This window comes from Bos javanicus, chromosome 10, assembly GCF_032452875.1.
Source record: "Bos javanicus breed banteng chromosome 10, ARS-OSU_banteng_1.0, whole genome shotgun sequence".
Classification (NCBI taxonomy): Eukaryota; Metazoa; Chordata; class Mammalia; order Artiodactyla; family Bovidae; genus Bos; species Bos javanicus.
The window spans coordinates 91,457,211-91,477,215 of NC_083877.1; the positions used below are offsets into that span (position 1 = coordinate 91,457,211).

The 20,005-nt window shown below is 38.9% G+C and overlaps 1 protein-coding gene across 11 annotated transcripts in view; it reads right to left on the minus strand.

The window, feature by feature from the left end:
- Positions 1 to 20,005, minus strand: part of CEP128 (centrosomal protein 128) — a 475,959-nt gene that overhangs the window by 20,939 nt on the left and 435,015 nt on the right. For 9 of the 11 annotated variants that reach the window (XM_061429611.1, XM_061429609.1, XM_061429607.1 and 6 more), the window contains 3 exons: positions 11,679 to 11,864; positions 10,253 to 10,330; positions 5,528 to 5,641 (listed from right to left, as the gene is read on the minus strand). In XM_061429611.1, the coding sequence (XP_061285595.1) occupies positions 5,528 to 5,641; positions 10,253 to 10,330; positions 11,679 to 11,864 (378 nt within the window). The remainder of the gene's footprint in view (positions 1 to 5,527; positions 5,642 to 10,252; positions 10,331 to 11,678; positions 11,865 to 20,005) is intronic. The other 2 variants (XM_061429612.1, XM_061429613.1) reach the window with 1 other exon arrangement.

Consider the following 20,005-nt stretch of genomic DNA (forward strand, 5'->3'; position numbering starts at 1 on the left):
ACCCACTGCAGTGTTCTTGCCCGGAGAATCCCTTGGATGGAGGAGCCTGGCAGGCTACAGTCCACAGGGTCGTAAAGAGTCAGACAAGATTGAGCGATTTCACTTTCATTCTTTCCAGGAGAGGTTTAAATGATGGCAAATTGCTTGGGGCTGGCAGAAGCATAGACCTATATTTACATAGCAGTTTACACACAACTTCTTTAAAAAGCATGGAGAGAGGTGGTTATACGTCATTGGGGTATTATGAGGTTAAAGCTCCCTCAGTTTCCACCGTGATTGCCACTGCTATTCCCAAGCAATATCTGTAAAATTACGTAATACACTGATGAGATATTTTAATAGTCATTAAGTGAAAGTCACCTCCAATTGTGAATTGCACCAGGAGTTATATATTGCATGCTTCACAAGCTAACAATTGTAGACCATTTAAGGTATGGACAGAAATAGCTGACCTTAGAGAGAAAGTGCAGTCATTAATTGCTATGAGCAAAGCATAAACAAACCACGGAGCAATTCAAGCAGGGAGAAACAGCTTCTAGGAGCAGCACACACGTGCTTACGCTGAGCAAATATGACAATGGGCTTTGTCAGACTCTGCCTTCATAACCTGTGCTGAAAGCCATTATCATCGCTTCCTTACCCACCTCTTCTTATCCTGTAAAACATCTGCTTTTAAAGAGAACTTGCCTACTAACTCTTCTGCTAGAAATTGAAAATCATGATTTTCTTTTCAGGAGGAGGAAGGATGGGAACAAAACATGCTTTTTGTGATTTTACCGAAAACTCCACTGCTAATTAAAACCATATATTGAACATGGGTAGAGAGCAAAAAGGGCAGGTAGCAAATGGGAATATTTTGGACAAAACCATGCTCCTCTGTGAATTCCAATTAGCAATGCTATGTTATTGGCTGACTGTTGAACATTCTGTTCTATTCGAAACAGCTGGGACAGCAAAGAAGTCTGTTGTCTTACAGAAACCCAGTTAGGCCTGATGAAATGAGCTACGGAATGCTTTGTTGTGTATACAACACTGTGTTCGATTCAGCAGTGAATTGCAGTCTCTGTATATACTTCGAGATCAGGCTTCGTCCAGTTAACTTAGGAAGCTCAATACAACGTTACATTATGCTCTCAGCAATTGTTGACACTGGTCCTGCTGAAAATCTTGATGGGTTTCTATAAACCTGATCCTTTTGAGCCTGGTGATGGCCATTGGAGCAAACAGAGGGTGATGAGTCTCCTTCTGAATTGAAAGGGAATCTGACTTGCACACTTTCTACTATACCTCCCCTTCCACAAGCAGCAGTGCGGTCATATTGGATGTCTCCCCGCCTTCTGACATCAGCGAAAACATCAGCGAAGCCAGCTGCCAACATGGTTCTGCTCTTCCAAGAGCTATTTGTCTGTCAACAGTAATACACTCAGGGTTCTACGACTGTAATACTAACAGTGATTCTTCTCCAAACAGATGAGGATAAAACACTTCCGTGTACCTTGTCATCACGAGCCTCTTTTCAAAAGGCTTTAGAGCATCTTTCTTCTCTGAACTTCCACTGCTGTTTATTGGGATCGACTTAAAAATTTTTTTTGGCTGTGCTGGGCCTTAAGGCAGCCCACTGGCTTTCTCTAGTTGCGGTGTAGAGTGGAGCCCAGGCTCTAGAGTGCAGGGGTTCAGTAGTTGTGGTGTGTGGGCTTATCTCCCGGGTGGCTTATGGGATCTTAGTTCCCCCACCAGGGATGGAACCTGTATCCCCTGCATTGGAAGGTGGATTCTTAACTACTGGCTCATCAGGGAAGTCCCCTAATGGGGTTGTCTTTACAGCATTTATCCCTTTCTCCTTTGTACTACAGTTATTTGAATTCCTAAGGATTGGTAATGACTTTTCTCATTAAAATGCCATCATTCTCTCCACTTCCAGCGCTGCGTCTTGTGCACAGTGGAAATTCAGTATATGTTTGCTGGATGTTGTAGTCAGCAACAACAGACTTGAAGATCTTACCTTAAGAACAAAAACTCTCAAAGGCAGAGATCTTCGTTTTGTTCACTGATGGGATTCCCATGCACCTAGAAAGTTCCTGGCACATGGCTGAAACTCAACAAATATTTGTTGAATGAATGAACAGTAGTATGACTTTACAAAGAACTTGTGTAGTATGTATTTGGCTGATAAATGAAGAAAAGAGAATACTTTACATAACATGTAAAGGAAGTAAGAATAGTTTGGTAAAAGTCTCCTTTCTCTAGACCAGGAGTTGGCAAAATTTTCCCACAGAGGGCCTGATGATAAATCTGTGAGGCTCTGTGGGCCTTCAGTTTCTGTTGCAACTACTCAGCTCTGCCATTGAGCATGAAAGCTGCCATAGACCACACACAAATAAGTGTTTTTACTCACAGAAGCAGTCAGCAGGCAAGACTTGGCCCATGGCTGGCCGTCTGCCAAACTGCGCTCTAAAACAACTGGACAGGAATTATCTGTAAGGATTAAGATGACAGGTAACTCTTCTCTACTTGAAGACCTGCCTTCTGTATGCTTATACGTGCTGCCACCCCCATCTCCGACAGGAAATGCAGTGGTTTGGCAATATAGTCTGTACAGAGTCTGAGCAAACTCTGGGAGAGAGTGAGGGACAGGGAGGCCTGACACGCTGCAGTCCATGGTGTTGCAAAGAGCTCGACATAACTGAGTGACTGAACAACAACAAATCAGACGCAGCGTCTCTGATTATCCAGGAAGCTAAGAAATTAACAATTTTTTCACTGCCCATATGAACTTATTTCTTTTGAAGCTGCCTCCCCTTTCATTCTTAATAAGTTATGTTTATAAAAAGCATATAAGCAAATGATCATTGGTATCTATGATTTGCAAAAATGTGCTCTCACATTTTTCGCAACAATGACTACAAAAAATGTGACAGTCTCATGAGTTTTGCCTTAGATCACTGCATTATTTCAGGCCAGACATCTGCTACACAGGATAATAATCTACGTATTCATCACTGAAATGGATCAATATTTTAAAATGTTTAAGTAGTATTAATGTGGAACAATGTCATCATACAATGTGCTTTGTGGCTCTTTCCTGCATTTGCACTATCTATTTGCAAAATTTTCAAACTTATTTCTCATTTCGATAAGTGTTGGCCTCACAAAACCAGGCTTGATTTCCTCTTCAGCTGCAAATGTAATTTTAAAGAGAACTCCAATGAGATTACTTGATGAACATGTTAAACATTCAGAGCTTTGCCATATGCTGTTATAGAAATTGCATTGATTTATCGCAATTTGGGTGCCACTAGATAGCACTGATCCACCTGATACTGAATCTAACTGTATTGGGAAGCAATGTCTTAAATATTTCATCTGCTTTTAGACCTCTATTGAACTAAGAGGCATACACTGTGTTTCTGTGCTTTGGGAGAAAACAGACTTTTATTTATTAAAGATATTGTCCTACATTTGGTGACTTCTAAAAAAAATTAAGGGACAGCAGATCCAAATTTACACTATAATAGCCTGGTGGTCAAGGATATAGATTCTTGTAACCAGGCAGATGTGGGTTTTAACCATGATTCAACCACATAATCGCTCTATAACCTGGTTTTCTTCAGTGGTTAAAAAAAAAAAGAGGGTTGCTGTGAGGATTAAATGAAATCAGACACATAAAGCATAAGACACATACAAAAAGAGCAATTTCATGTAGTTTGCTCTAATATGTGCTCAGTAACGAGTAGTTATTATTATTAGCTATTGTTGTCTAAGCCTTGTTCTTCTGCTTAAGTCAGTGGCACTCTAAGTGGAGGAGAAATGCTTGAGTATATGAGACCTGATGAGAATGTTGGAAGACAATTTAGTGAACTTAAAATTTGCCATATATGATAACATGATCGCTGCTATAGTCAATAATACCAATATAAAGAGCAAAGGTATAAAAAAGCACAAAGTCACAGGCCGCCCTCTTCGCAGTAAGGGCATCAATAACACGGCATATTGTGTGAAGTTTCTGTTTGGGATGGGGGAAGTAAAGCTTTAAGCATGCCAGGGAGGGCTTATGTAAATGAATACTGTCTTTACATCCACTGAGCATTCTGTCCAATTACATTCAGAGGAGGGAAGATGCACCTTAAAAATAATTACGCTTGGCTGAAATAAGTGAATATATACAGTGTAATGAATATGCATACATATTGAACTTTGTAAGAATATAAAAGAGCTGAAACTTTAGCTTTATTTTCTAAATTGACTTGGAGTGTACTATAGATGGATCCTCTCTAGCTCGGTGTTCTCAGTGAGAGGGAGAGGGCAGCTTTGCCCTCCAGGGGATGCCTAGCAACATCCAGAGACACTTTCGGATGCCACAACTTGGGACGGGGAATGTGACTGGTATCCAGTGAGTACATTCTTAGGGACGCTGCTTAACATCCTACAATGCCTAGGACAGCCTCTGCAACAAAGAATTACCTGGCACACATGTCACTAATGCTGGGTTGAGAAGTTCAGCTCGAGGCCGACAACTGTTAAAGGTCAAATGAGTGTCAAGTCACCCATAACCCAGATGGGTCTTGGACAGCTTCTAGGGAATGGTTTGTAATTTAGGTCAAATCTTCCCAGTCTCTTATATGGTCCCCCACTAGTGAATCATAGACAGAAGTAGTAATATGGAGCTCTTATCCTCATGAAATGAACGACTATAAATGCTGATCCTAGGAAATACTATAGGCTATTTCACCTACTGAGGATTTTAGTGCAGAGAGAGGAATAGTCAGACTTACACAATGAGGAGGGTGGCCATCCACACTAAGCCACTGACCAATCAAGAGGCCAAGGGTTTCCTGGCTCAGGATTTCTTACTGTTGTTTAGTCACTAAACCATGTCCAACTCTTTGCAACACCATGGATTGTAGCCAACCAGGCTCCTCTACCCGTGGGATTTCCCAGGCAAGAATATTGGAGTAGGCTGTCATTTCTTTCTTCAGGGGATTTTCCCAACCCAGGGATTGAACCCACATCTCCTGCATTAGTAGGTAGATTCTCTTCCACTGAGCCATCTGGGAAGCCCACCAGGATTTCTTAAGCAGCATCAATTCCCATAGACAAACAAGATATTAAACAACAATGAAAGTGAAAGAAAGTGAAAGTCCCTCAGTGGTGTCCTACTCTTTGTGACCCCATGGACTATAAGTCCATGGAATTCTCTAGGGCAGAATACTGGAGTGGGTAGCCCTTCCCTTCTCCAGGGGATGTTCCCAATCCAGGGATCGAACCCAGGTCTTCCACACTGCAGGCGGATTCTTTACCAGCTGAGCCACAACGGCATACACTTAATAATTAGTTCTCAGATAAAAAGTAATAAACACGATCCCTGAATTTTTATTTTCTACTTCTACAAAATTGAAGATCTATCTCTTACATCAAAACATTTCTTTCATAAGTACCCTTATGCAAATGCCACAGGGCCTGCTTAGAAAGCTATAGCCATAACCATAGGTAACACCCAAAGTCTGAAAATGTATATAAAGGACATTACTCTGAAGCTTTGGACTCTGTGCTTGGTGTCATCCCGGCACTGCTGAAGAGAATCTCTGTGAACTCGGTATTTCGAATATCTCCCGTCAATTCTGTCGGATAAACTGCAGGAACCCTGCAAAAACAAGAAAGGGTCTAAATTGGTAGATGAAAGAGAAACCAGAGCTTGAAATTAAGCTGAGAAAGTTCTGATACTAGATAATAAATCATTATAGGCATTTAGAGAGATATACAGAGAAATCAGAGGTTCCCAAGGATAAGGAAAAAGACGGTCACTTTAGAAGCTACCATTAAAAAGAAAAACAGTCCCACAAAAGTTATTGGCCTTTTTTCCCCCACTGGTAGTCCCTGTGCCAATCTATGACTGACACCCTTTAGGTGAAGGGAAAAATTTAAAGGAACAGTGAGTTGTTTGAAGATAGTATTTAATGATGCCATGCCACTTTTGGATGGTATATACTGTCCCTTAGAATTGCACTTAGCAAAAAAAAAAATTCTCTTTCTTCAACACACTACCTGTTAACTATTACTTCATGCAGACTTTTAAATGTAAGGATAGCTCATCTTGGGACTTCCCTGGTGGTCCAGTGGTTAAGACTTTGCGTTCTAATGCAGGGGGTATGGGTTTGATCCCTGATTGGGGAACTCAGATCCCATATGCTTCAGGGCAAAAGACCAACACCGTAAAACAGAAGCAATCTTGTAACAAATTCAATAAAGACTTTAAAAATGGTTGACATCAAAAATCTCTTAAAGGAAGTAAAAAAAGAATAGCTCACCAGCCCTCAAAAGCATGAAAAGATTCAGGTAATAAACTAAGACAGAAAAATAACCAGGGCTTGCCTGCCTTTCTATTTTCCCTTCTTTCTGGGGATAGAGGATAGAACACAGCAAATAGTCACTGCAGCCTGTTACTTAGACTCTTTTTTTTTCTGGCTGCACTGCAGGGCATATCGGATCTTAGCTCCCCAACCAGGGATTTGAACTGAGCAACCCCTGCATTGGAAACCTGGAATCTTAACCACTGTACTGCCAGGGAAGTCCCCTATGTAGACCCTTCAGTATGAATTAGGGAGAAATTAAACAGAATTAGGGCAACTGATTTTCATATATAAGAAAAATCATCTATTTAGCTCCCCAAATAGCCTCAAATAACTTTTTGAATGTTCAGACCAGAAGGGGTATTAGAATTCCAAAGTTATCATTTTTATTATTATTATTTTTTTATAACAGGTCAGAAGTGCTAAATTAATAGGTATAATTCAGAGTGCACCTTAAGTCATTCATATTCATTTTTTCTAAACTATGGCATAAATACCAAAATTCCTTATTACATATGCTTATTGTCATTAAAATCTCTCATGTAGATATGAAATAGTACAATTTCTGTGTGTTTCAAATAAAATCAGATGAAGGACTACAGGAATCTCATAGGACACCTACTAAGTATCCAAACCATAGATGAATGCGTGAGTAAGTAGACAAAACTTTAGCCTATGCCTATATCATTCAGAGAACAGATCTCCAGAAGAAGGTCAGTGACTATTTTTTGATAATTTTTAGTAGATAAGTTTTATTTTCTAGTTCTTTTTAAATTTTTATTTTATATTGCAGTATAGTTGATTCAACAATGTGCTAGTTTCAGGTATACAGCAAAGTGATTCAGTTGTACATACACATGTGTCTATTCTTTCTCAAATTCTTTTCCCATTTAGGTTATTGCAAAACACTGAGCAGCATTCCCTGTGCTATATAGTAGGTCCTTGTTGATTATCTATTTAACTTTTTAAATTTTTTTGGCCTCTCTACACAGATGCAGGATCTTAGTTCCCCAACCAGGGATCCAACCTGTGCCCCCTGCAATAGGATTGCGTAGTCTTAACCACTGGACCACCCAGGAAATCCCTACACTGCCTTTAAACTACATTTTCCAATTTAGATACGTATTTTGATTGTTGTTATTGTTTAGTCACTAAGTCATGCCTGACTCTTTTGTGACTCTAGGGACTATGGCCCACCTGGCTCTTCTGTCCATAGGATTTCCCAGGCAAGAATACTGGAGTGGGTTGCCATTTCCTTCTCCAGGGGAATCGTCCTGACCCAGGAGTCCAACCCGCGTCTCCTGCTTTGCAGGTGGATTCTTTACCACTGAACCATGTGGGAAGCCCTTATATATATTAGTTTTAGATATTTTTCCATTATAGGTTATTGTAAAAATAACTATAAATAAATAACATTTTTATTAAAAAAACAAAGTTACATCCCAAGTTAAGAATGACCTGTCCAAGGCTAGGCAATTTGTGGCAGAGTGACCTTGGAACCCAAAGCTGTTCCCTCTCCTCCATATCAAATATGTAATGTTTAAATGTAGGATTGTGGTGCTGAACCATTTCTTTCAAAATAAGGATTAAAAAATAAAATGAAGTGGGACAGGGAGGGAGCGACAGAGAGAAACAGAGAGAGACAGAAACTATGACACCTTTAAATAAGAATAAAGTCAAGATCATCTAAGTAAGATATCACTTGTATTCACATTTAGTTGTCAAGAGACTACAGTGTTGTCCAAAAACATGTGAAATGCATTTTCACATATATGCTAGTGATGCCAGTGTGAGTAGGAACAACAGAGGTAATATTGTTCAAGTCTCTCATTTTATGGATGAGGAAATGAGCTCTTAAGATATTAAGTGATTTTGTCTGGGGCAGGAGCATGAACCAGAACTTAGGTTTTTAAACTTGTTAACTGCATACTGAATTTTAGAAAGTTTTAAGGATTTGAAAAATATAATCTACATCTAATAATCTAAAGGTTTTATATATTTTTATTTAAGGCAATGTTTTCATTAATTGATTACATGACCTCTTTTAATCGTATAGACGGCTTTAGAGTATATATGGAATGGGTTTCAGGCTAGAGGCAGTAGGCAAAACAGATGGGCTTTCTATAAATATGCAGAATTATATCATAGTTTTATATAATCTACACACTCCAAGCTTCAGTTTCCTGAGTAGTAAAATGAGGGAAAATAATGCCAATTTATAATGTGTCTCTGAGGATTTGAAGAAATATAAAATGCTTAGCTTTTGCCTGCCATATATAGTGCATAATACTTGCTAACGAATTCCTTTCCATTTTAAAAGTAGATGTTTCAATTTGAATGACTAAAAGTACAATTCTAAATTTTGAAAAACATTCTGTCTCTAAAAATTTCACCATCTTCCTATGGGAGTATGCATACACATAAGCTAGATTTGTAGATAATTAATAGCCCATATGATGAAAAATAAGAGAGAAATTTGGCAATAGTAGAGAACAACTTTTACATTGTACTTGTGAACATTCTGTTTAATGTAGACCACTGAGGAAAAATGAGCTGTTACCGGAGGTTAAATTTTACATTTTCATACTGGTATAAGACAGGCATCAGTTCCTCAAGTGACAAATGCCAGCTGTTTCTAATACTTTCTCTCTTGCCTGCCCTTCATTCACTTTGATAACTTCTATTATCTAAAGAGAAAAAAGTGGAAAGGACAGGGGTGTAACATATTGCCTCCTTTCTGCATTGGGTCATATAAGGGTGAACAGAAATTATATCTTCTTGTACATTTTACATAATTCTTTGATAGAGACTGAGATTTAGACTGCAAATATAAAATCAAATCATGAGAAAGAATTGAAACTTTAATAAAGTATACTAGAAATGCTTGGTTTTATTCTACATGTGATATTCCAAATTTCCACATGTGTCAGCTCCTTAGATCCCACTGAAAAATGTTCAGTTACTGAACTAGCAAAATACACAGTGAAATTTTAAAATAGTGTAGACCTTGAAAGCTGAATCTCATTAATACCTCCAAGAAATCAATATGGCATGATCTGCCTTATATTTTTTACTTACTATATTCTCAAATATGTTAGAGTTAAGCAGAACCTAAATATAAGTTACATTTTAAAGGCAATGTGAAATGAATGGTTAATGTTTTCAAAAAGAGACTCTCACCTCTGTTTGTACATACAGGGCCAAAAAATTACAGATCATGAAAACTGTCCACTCCATATGCATCCCCAAGGGGCCATGTGAAGATGCTATCTGGGCTGGACCTTGTTTGGCATGACTGGGCAGCAGGGTTATTTGCTTTGCCTCTCTCCTCTATGAGCAACTTAAAAAAAAATTATAGTAGGTAAACCCACATATGTAATTAACTGACTTCATAAGGAAATCCTTTGTGGTTAGAGTTCTATCAATAAATAGCATTAGATACAAAATCTAAAACTCTATGTGGATTTGAATCATTATATTGTCATATAGGGATAACCTGTGTACTACTGTATCTCTACGACAAACAGTACTCTGGAAATTTAATGATTTAATAAAAGAAGATAATTCACAAATGAAAACTGCTCATCAAAAAGTTATATATTACCAATGTAATGTATTTTAATTCTTCGATTTTTCTAAATTGTAATTAAAGCTTTAGGGAGCCAAATGAGCTCCGGTAATAGGGTAAAAGTCTCTCTTTTCCTTTATTGTGCTAACATATAAATTCCATTATTTTCAATCCTGGCTTCACAAATGTCAATAAACTCAGATAAGATTGAGAGCTAAGAGTCTCCAAGCTCTTTGGTTTTCCCTCCCTCCCTACAATTTTCTTTGCACATCAGGAAGATGTCACTTGTTCTCACTCAGATAAAAATACTGAAAGAGACAAGCCAACTCTTTCTCACTCGGAAGCCTTTGAAATCTTCTAGTAGGCTCAGTTTCTCAGGCACAGACTCCAGATGGTCCAAAGCCACTCGGGTACTCTAGAAAAGAAAACAAGGCAAGCAAACATTATAAAAAATTGATCAATACTCTCAGAATCCAACTACTAAAAATTGGCTGTACCACTGGTATAAGCAGTTCAAGCTGTAGATTGAGAGTCAACTAAGAAGAAATAGTATTTCTAATATAAATGTATGTTTTCAAATCAGAAAATAAAAGTTTTAAAGAAGTATATGGGATGCATTTGCAAACTGCCTCCAATACAAAGCTCTTCCTAGATAACTGCTTTCAACTGATACGCTATGAAACTTTCTATAGAGAATTTCATATTAATTTACAAACCTGCTTCAGTGCACATCAGAAATAAATCACAAGGTAATAATGAGAAAAAGATAAATTTGCATTTACTTATCTACAGAGCCCATTAGAGATCCTTACATGTTACCACTGTAAAGAAGAAAAGAGCTCTCAACAATTATTTGAGTTAAAAAGAAAAAGTGCAGTTCTCAAAAGACTTGGAAGAAATATCTGAAATTAAAGATTTCGCCACAGGGACAAAAGGTCCTGTTGATTACAAATCAATAACTTCTACAGTCTTTGATTAGCTAGTCACTGATTTATACATACCAATACAACCACTAAGAGGGAATGACCTGAAAATTATTTCAAAGCCAATATTGAATTAAGAGGTTAAATGTAGAATAACCTTGAGACCAGAGACTGTACCATACACACCTCTGTATTCTAACTCCCGTCACAGGGCAGGCACATAGATAGCTTTTACATTCAAAACGAATTGTAAATATTCAATGAAATTAAAAACAAACCCCACAGCTGTGGCATGGGAAGAAAGGGGCCTGCAAGGACCTGCACGCAAGTTTGCACAGAGCTGTTGAGAAGTTAGTGACCACCCAATGTTACAAGTGTTCCTCCACATCTCCCACATGAACAGACCTGCGCAACAGATTATGAAGGAAAGTGACAAGTGTCCCTTCTGGACTGAGGGAGTTGGGTCTGTGTGCTCCCTCTTCCATCTTAGATCCTGCCGTAAGGACCCTGGAGACCACATGTTCCAGAGGGCAGAACTACAAGACAGAGGAGAGCCGCCCACTACTGGAACGTAACGGGAATGAAAAAGCAACATGCACAGTGTTAAGCTGTCATGGTCAGTTACCAATGCACAGCACATAATTTGTTGCAAAAATACCTGAGACTTATATAATCAAACTGTAGGCTAATCAGGTGGTTAGATGGCTTTTTTTTTTTTTTTTTTTTACTGGGAGGAGGCTCCATATATATACAAGAGGCTTTTTTCTCAGGGGGAGTTCAATTTCTTTTGGGAACTAGACAGGGTTAGGAACTGGTGTTATCGTCATCTGATAGACCCACTTTTATTTCCTGTTCGGATCCCTGTCTCACAATGCTGCTGCTCTCTGCCTTCACCTCTAATTCTTCTCCAGAGTATACCCTTATGGCTCCCTGCAAGGTGTGCGGAGAGGTACAAATGGAGACAGTTTGGAGGCTCGAACTCTTTCTTGAAGACACTTCCAATGTCCTTATTTCCACTCTTTCCTTCTGCAATAAAAAAGTACCACCAGCTCAAAAACCTTTCTGAAATTCTACAGGCTGAATAAAATCTGCCTTCCAAAGCTCTCCCCTTGACAGGCATGTTAAGGTCATTTTACCTCTTTATTGTTATGAGTCATTTTGCCCTATCTTCTTTGACTTGGAGTTATAGATGTCTTCTAGTTATCAATGTGTAAACCACTGTTTCTATTTCTTCATATTTGCATTTTTCTAATGTGATTTTTGAGAGAAGGGTGGAAACATCCTTACTTTGCTTTTTTGAAATTGTTAAGTTGTAAATGCTGTTTCATCACTTTCTTAACTTTTCAAGTTCTACTTAAACTTCCTTTCCAAGTTCCAGTTAAAGGACTTAAGTATTTTGTTCCTTCCCCTTAACTTGTTATCATTGTTAGTCTTTTTGTAGCATGTGCTCAACTTAAACTGCCTGTATAGGGTGGATTCATCAAAACGACTATCTTAGACTCACGGACTACAGAGAACAGTCTTGTTTTTGCCAGGGGAGGAGCGGGAAGGGATGGCCTGTAAGTCTGAAGTTAGTAGATGCGGACTATTATACATGGAATTCATAAGCAACAAGGTCCTACTGGACAGCATGGAGAACTCTATTCAGTATCCTGAGATAAATCATAATGGAAAAAATATAAAAAAGACTGTACATACATTTATAGCTGGATAGCAGTATGTTGTACATAGGAAATTAACACAGCATTGCTAATGAACTGTATTTCACTAAAAAAAAAAAAAAATGACATGTTTCTCAGCATAGTCCCTCACGTGTAGATTTAGGGGAACTACTAGTTTTAGCCACCATATATGCTACATTCATTTAAACAGTAAAATTATAGCTTTCCTCAAGAATTTATATTGTCCCTTGAATAGTAAAATACAAATCAATGCCATGGTGATTTTAAAGCAGAATTTTATGCATTGGATAAACTCTTCTTCATAAACAACAGCTTTAGTACAACTTGTTGTTTAAAAACTTTCATTTTTTCATCTCATAATTTTTCTCATTCAAAAGTGATGCTCTAAACTTGGGTTAAATATTAATATGTTAAACTCATTGTGATCTTAAAATAAGCAAATAATCTTTTCCCTACTGTAAAACCAGTAGGTTATGTAAATATTTTTGCTTAGAATTTTCAATCAACCAAGTGATGCATGAATAAGGTTTCTTTTTGTTGCATATTTACACGTACTAGTTTATTTTGACTATTCGATTATGTTTGGGTGTACTTATTCAAATGGTGACTTTTTTTGAGTAAACCTTCAATCTTAAAAAAACTGCTTGGCTTCTTCTTACGTACAGTTATTTTTCTACTTCCCTCCCCAACCTCCTGTGTCTCAGTTAACATCTTCATACTTTCTCTTCATCTTTTTCAGTTGTGATTATTTTATATTCCATCTATGGATTGTTTTGCAATATCTCATTCAATATCAGAAATATTTTCTGGTACACGTCTTTCTCTGTATCCTTATATTCTAGTCAATCGATAACACCAAATGTATTATCTAGGTAACACAGAAAAATTCATAAGACTTAGCACACTTTCTGTTCTGCAGGAACTTTTAATTTACTGGAAGGAGAATATGCATATGCAAAAGATGTAAGAATTAAACAAAGAAAAAAATTAACTGCATTTATTTTAAGGAAATTACACGTACAGATGCTGAGATTTTGAAGTCATCTGCAACAGTAAGATATGAAGTAATGAAGATAATGAGACCAGGCCTGCAGGCATCTCAGGTCTCATAATTTTACGACTGAGTGGTACTGGGGAGCACATTTGTTTTTTGTCCTTCTCTCTCTCTCTATGCATGTAAGTGCGCTTAAACCTACCACTTTCAAATACAGACTTAAGAGTATGCACATTCAAGTTCGAACTCTATTTTTTGTTTTGTTTTTTAATGTGAGGCTGGCTGGGATTCCGTGATTAGGGTCTTGTCACATTACATGGCATTTCAAGTTTACCTTCCCCCAAAAGTTTACTGTGCTATGGAGACAAGAAGTAATAGCAGATGGGAAGTCTAACCAGGGTTTGTTGGATTTTAGAGATAACATGAGGGCCTACAGCCTGCTAGCTCTTAGGGCAAAACACCTCATGGACAGTCAGGGAAGTTTTTTATGTTTTAAGTTGGTTAATTATTTCTGCCTTACATAGTTGAATGCTTTAAAGAGCACAGACAAGTCTTCTCTGGTAGGATTAAGGAAACAATTTCTCAAGTTTTAATGATGGCACTAGCAAATGACAGGTGCTTAACCTGTCTTTAATTTCCTGAAACCAATTTCCCAGAAAAACTAAATCAGACATTCACAGAGGGGTTTTAAGATTGTTTCTCTTTTGAAAATGTTACAAGATACTAAATTTCATATCAAATTTGAAAACAAACAGAAATTCACAACTAAGACTCCATTTCATAAAGATCAATACAACACAAGGAATATAGTATGTGGTTTAACTCAGAGGCTTAAGAAGCTGGACTTCCACTGGCCCAGGAAGCAAATGATCAATTATATCTACTTCTATGTAGTAGGACAATTAAAAACTGAACTATACAAATGTAATTCAGTTATACAATACAATTCTTAATCCTCATACCATCATATAATGTAGATACTAATGTTATCCCCACTTTGCAGATGAGGCAACTGAGGAGCAAAGTGTAAATTATTATGTAAACCCAAGAAGTCTATTTTCATGGTAAATTACCAGTTGAAAAGGAGAGCAACCCGAAGCTGTAACAGTATGTGCTTTATGTAAATTCCTAATCCCGTGCTAGCCATCAACTCTTAGCAGCTAGAATTCTGAAGATATGTCCTTGGAGAACCTGAACCCAGGCAGAATTTCATTTGGCCAGTTCTGAAGTGTCTGTGCTTAAGACCACGCATCCGCTACATACACACACACAAGGGGTCGGGACATTCTTTCTGTTGATTAAAGGATGTTAGGTATGAGATTGAGTTTTATGATACTAACATTTCCTTTTCTTTTTTGTAACACCTAACGCTAGTATAACACACAAGCTGCCCACAAGAGATGTTTTAATAAATGTTGGCCGCCTGAAGACAAAGGCAAAGTTACCATGTTCTAATCAACCTACTGAACCCTGGCCTCTACATTAAAAACCTAGAAGCAAAAGTCTGCTCTTTCATTTATTTTCTCTAGACTAAGGGTAAGATCCAATGATAGAAACAACAGTGAAATTCAGAAATCCTGCCTGTTAAGTCTTCCGGCTTTCGCACCTACAGGCATGTTTAGATATCTGTTGGAAAGGGCCATGAATCAGCTGACAATTGTACTATTCCAAAACCTTCAACACACACCAAACTGCAATGGAGCTGAACAGTTTGTACTGGTGCACAGAATATTTTTCTTTGGGCGTTCCTCTGCTTCAGACTTCAGGGAAATTGGATAATACAGCGTGACAACATAAGTAGCAGTTATTAGGAACTAGAAAGGAGCTTCACTGCAATTCTTAAGATTCCTGTCTCCCGTAGACAAAGCTTACAAAACAGATTTAATAGGTATATTTTAGCAAATGTACTTTTCTTTGTAAAACTCCACGTGTCTATTTTCTTATTAACATATAACCACCACCATTTTCTTATAGGGCTATTGAAATCACATGTTTTGAGGTTCAGATGATAAAGGATATAGTATCTATATTTTTACTTTAAAAACGTGTGTGCACTTCTGAAACTATACAGATATTAGGTAAAAGAGGTTATGAAGCAGTTTATTGGGGTTCAAAAATGCAATGCAGTTTCATTTGGAAAGAGATCCACTGCAAAACTTTTCTTGACAAATGGCTGAAAGTGGTCAAAGGACCTGCGTAAACAAGTTCGAAGGAGAGGAAGACTGAAATCATGAAGAGAAGAGACTGTCTGCCTTTTTCACTTGCAGGGACTCAACCCAGCACAGCTGTATCCACTTCACAGGGTCCTCTTTTCATCCAAACTGTAGGACACTTGTTGGAACCAAGCGAAAAAGTAGCAGAAAATAGGCTGGCAAAGTCATTTTGTAGATATACATCCTTCAAAGAGCCCAGTGCTCACAGTTGTGTGGACTCCCTGGAATATCAGAGGAGTCCTTTATTTCTAGATTGTGTACTTTTGATACCAAGTGGGACCCTGTGGGACTCCTGAGCACAAGAGCCTCTGAGTCGCCCCCATTTCTTAATTATAGAAGATAGGCTTTATTCAGCCTCCAGGAGGCTTCCCTTGTACCTTAGTCAGTAAAGAATCTGTCTGCAATGCAGGAATCTGCTTGTGATACAGGAGACCTGGGTTCAATTCCTGGGTCTGGAAGATCCCTTGGAGAAGGAAAGAGCAAACCCATTCTGATAATTTCCCTTGGAAAATCCCATGAACAGAGGAGCCTGGCAGGCTACAGTTCACGGGGTCGCAAGAGTCGGACGTGACTTGGCAACTTAAACTACCAAACTACTATAACCTTCTCAGTGTTTTAAGGAGCAGGTTCAAACGGTTGCTAATTAGGGAAGGAAGGGGATGCTAAGATATGGAAGTAAAAAGAAACAAAACAAACAAAAAAAAACAAACAAAACAATAGGGCAGCCTTGGGCAAAGTCCAGTTTCCCTCACAAGGGATACGTAACAATGGAGCTGTTTTACAGACACTGAACTCCCCACAAGGCAGTCTGCTGCCCAGACCACTGGGAACCAGAAGGTTGATGATGCTGACTCCTACATACCTCACCACCAACCAATCAGAAGAATGTCCATGAGCTGACCATGTCCTCTTGAATCATTACTGTAAAACTTCTCACTATACCTCCAGGTTGGGACACACAGCTTCGATGGCATTAGCCCGCTCTGGCTTTTCTGGGCCAGGCAAAGCAATAAAGCTCTTCTTTTCTACTTCAGCCAAAACTGTGTGTGTAAGATTTAATTTGATGCCTGGGTACAGAGGCCGGATTCGGCTTCACTTTAACAGAGATTTCAAAATTAGACACCCACTTAGAAATGTTTACATGTGTCTTGGGATTAGAGAGTACACAGGCTCAGTAAAACAAAACATCAGCTTAATGTGGCAATTTAACATCAGTTATTATATTTGATTTAAAACCCAGAACTTTTGTCAGTAACAAATTCTATTTGTCTTCATGTAATAGCATTCTAATCAAATGGGGTAGAAGATTTCCTTTAAAAGCACAAATTTATGAAATACGAGAACAGGCAGCATATCTTTACTGGAAAATTTGAAGAAAGAAGATGGTCTAGGTATTTTCCAAATCTCATCCACAATAATTTTTTTCAGTGAAGACCAATAAAAAACTGTCATTCTAGATTATTGCTTTATTTCTAGATATAAATAAATTGAGTTATAGTCAACACATGATCTTAATGTGATCTTAATTTGGGGATTTTTTTTTCCCAATAAGAGACCATCAAGACTGAGTCGAAGGAGAAAGGAAGTCAGAAGGAATAAACACCTCTCTTTTCCTCCAGATCCCTTTTTAAATATTTGTTCTTGCCGCATACAAATTTCTCAAGAGGCAGATCAGGTGGTCTGGTATTCCCATCTCTTGAAGAATTTTCCACAGTCTATTGTGATCCACACAGTCAAAGGCTTTGGCATAGTCAATAAAGCAGAAATAGATAGGGCCTAGAGGAGCTATTGGAGAAGGCGATGGCACCCCACTCCAGTCCTCTTGCCTGGAAAATCCCATGGGCAGAGGAGCCTGGTGGGCTGCAATCCGTGGGGTTGCAAAGAGTCGGATACGACTGAGTGACTTCACTTTCACTTTTCACTTTCATGCACTGGAGAAGGAAATGGCAACCCACTCCAGCGTTCTTGCCTGGAGAATCCCAGGGACAGGGAAGCCTGGTGGGCTGCTGTCTATGGGGTCGCACAGTGTCGGACACGACTGAAGTGACTTAGCAGCAGCAGCAGCAGCAGAGGAGCTATCCCACGTTGAAGGTCAAGAAGGGCGGCGGTGAGGAGATACCCCTTGTCCAAGGTAAGGAGCAGCGGCTGTGCTTTGCTGGAGCAGCCGTGAAGAGATACACCACGCCCAAAGTAAGAGAAACCCAAGTAAGACGGTAGGTGTTCCAAGAGGGTATCAGAGGGCAGACACACTAAAACCATACTCACAGAAAACTAGTCAATCTAATCCCACTAGGAAAACAGCCTTGTCTAACTCAATGAAACTAAGCCATGCCGGTGGGGCAACCCAAGATGGGCGGGTCATGGTGGAGAGATCTGACAGAATGTGGTCCACTGGAGAAGGGAAGGGCAAACCACTTCAGTATTCTTGCCTTGAGAACCCCATGAACAGTATGAAAAGGCAAAATGATAGGATACTGAAAGAGGAACTCCCCAGGTCAGTAGGTGCCCAATATGCTACTGGAGATCAGTGGAGAAATAACTCCAGAAAGAATGAAGGGATGGAGCCAAAGCAAAAAGAATACCCAGCTGTGGATGTGACTGGTGATAGAAGCAAGGTCCGATGATGTAAAGAGCAATATTGCATAGGAACCTGGAATGTCAGGTCCATGAATCAAGGCAAATTGGAAGTGGTCAAACAAGAGATGGCAAGAGTGAATGTTGACATTCTAGGAATCAGCGAACTCAAATGGACTGGAATGGGTGAATTTAACTCAGATGACCATTATATCTACTACTGTGGGCAGGAATCCCTCAGAAGAAATGGAGTAGCCATCATGGTCAACAAAAGAGTCCGAAATGCAGTACTTGGATGCAATCTCAGAAACGACAGAATGATCTCTGTTCGTTTCCAAGGCAAACCATTCAATATCACAGTAATCCAAGTCTATGCCCCAACCAGTAACACTGAAGAAGCTGAAGTTGAACGGTTCTATGAAGACTTACAAGACCTTGTAGAACTAACACCCAAAAAAGATGTCCTTTTCATTTATAGGGGACTGGAATGCAAAAGTAAGAAGTCAAGAAACACCTGGACTAACAGGCAAATTTGGCCTTGGAATACGGAATAAAGCAGGGCAAAGACTAATAGCGTTTTGCCAAGAAAATACACTGGTCATAACAAACACCCTCTTCCAACAACACAAGAGAAGACTCTATACATGGACATCACCAGATGGTCAACACCGAAATCAGACTGATTATATTCTTTGCAGCCAAAGATGGAGAAGTTCTATACAGTCAGCAAAAACAAGACCAGGAGCTGACTGTGGGTCAGATCATGAACTCATTATTGCCAAATTCAGACTTAAATTGAAGAAAGTAGGGAAAACCACTAGACCATGCAGGTATGACCTAAATCAAATCCCTTATGATTATACAGTAGAAGTGAGAAATAGATTTAAGGGCCTAGATCTGATAGATAGAGTGCCTGATGAACTACGGATGGAGGTTTGTGACACTGTACTGGAGACAGGGATCAAGACCATCCCCATGGAAAAGAAATGCAAAAAAGCAAAATGGCTGTCTGGGGAGGCCTTACAAATAGCTGTGAAAAGAAGAGAAGTGAAAAGCAAAGGAGAAAAGGAAAGATTTAAGCATCTGAATGCAGAGTTCCAAAGAATAGCAAGGAGAGATCAGAAAGCCTTCTTCAGTGATCAATGCAAAGAAATAGAGGAAAACAACATTTTGGGAAAGACCTGAGATCTCTTTAAGAAAATTAGAGATACCAAGGGAACATTTCATGCAAAGATGGGCTCATTAAAGGACAGAAATGGTATGGACCTAACAGAAGCAGAAGATATTAAGAAGAGGTGGCAAGAATACACAGAAGAACTATACAAAAAAGATCATCACGACCCAGATAATCACGATGGTGTGATCACTGACCTAGAGGCAGACATCCTGGAATGTGAAGTCAAGTGGGCCTTAGAAAGCATCACTACGAACAAAGCTAGTGGAGGTGATGGAATTCCAGTGGAGCTCTTTCCAATCCTGCAAGATGATGCTGTGAAAGTGCTGCACTCAATATGCCAGCAAATTTGGAAAACTCAGCAGTGGCCACAGGACTGGAAAAGGTCAGTTTTCATTCCAATCCCAAAGAAAGGCAATGCCAAAGAATACTCAAACTACCGCACAATTGCACTCATCTCACACACTAGTAAAGTAATGTTCAAAATTCTCCAAGCCAGGCTTCAGCAAAATGTGAACCGTGAACTTCCT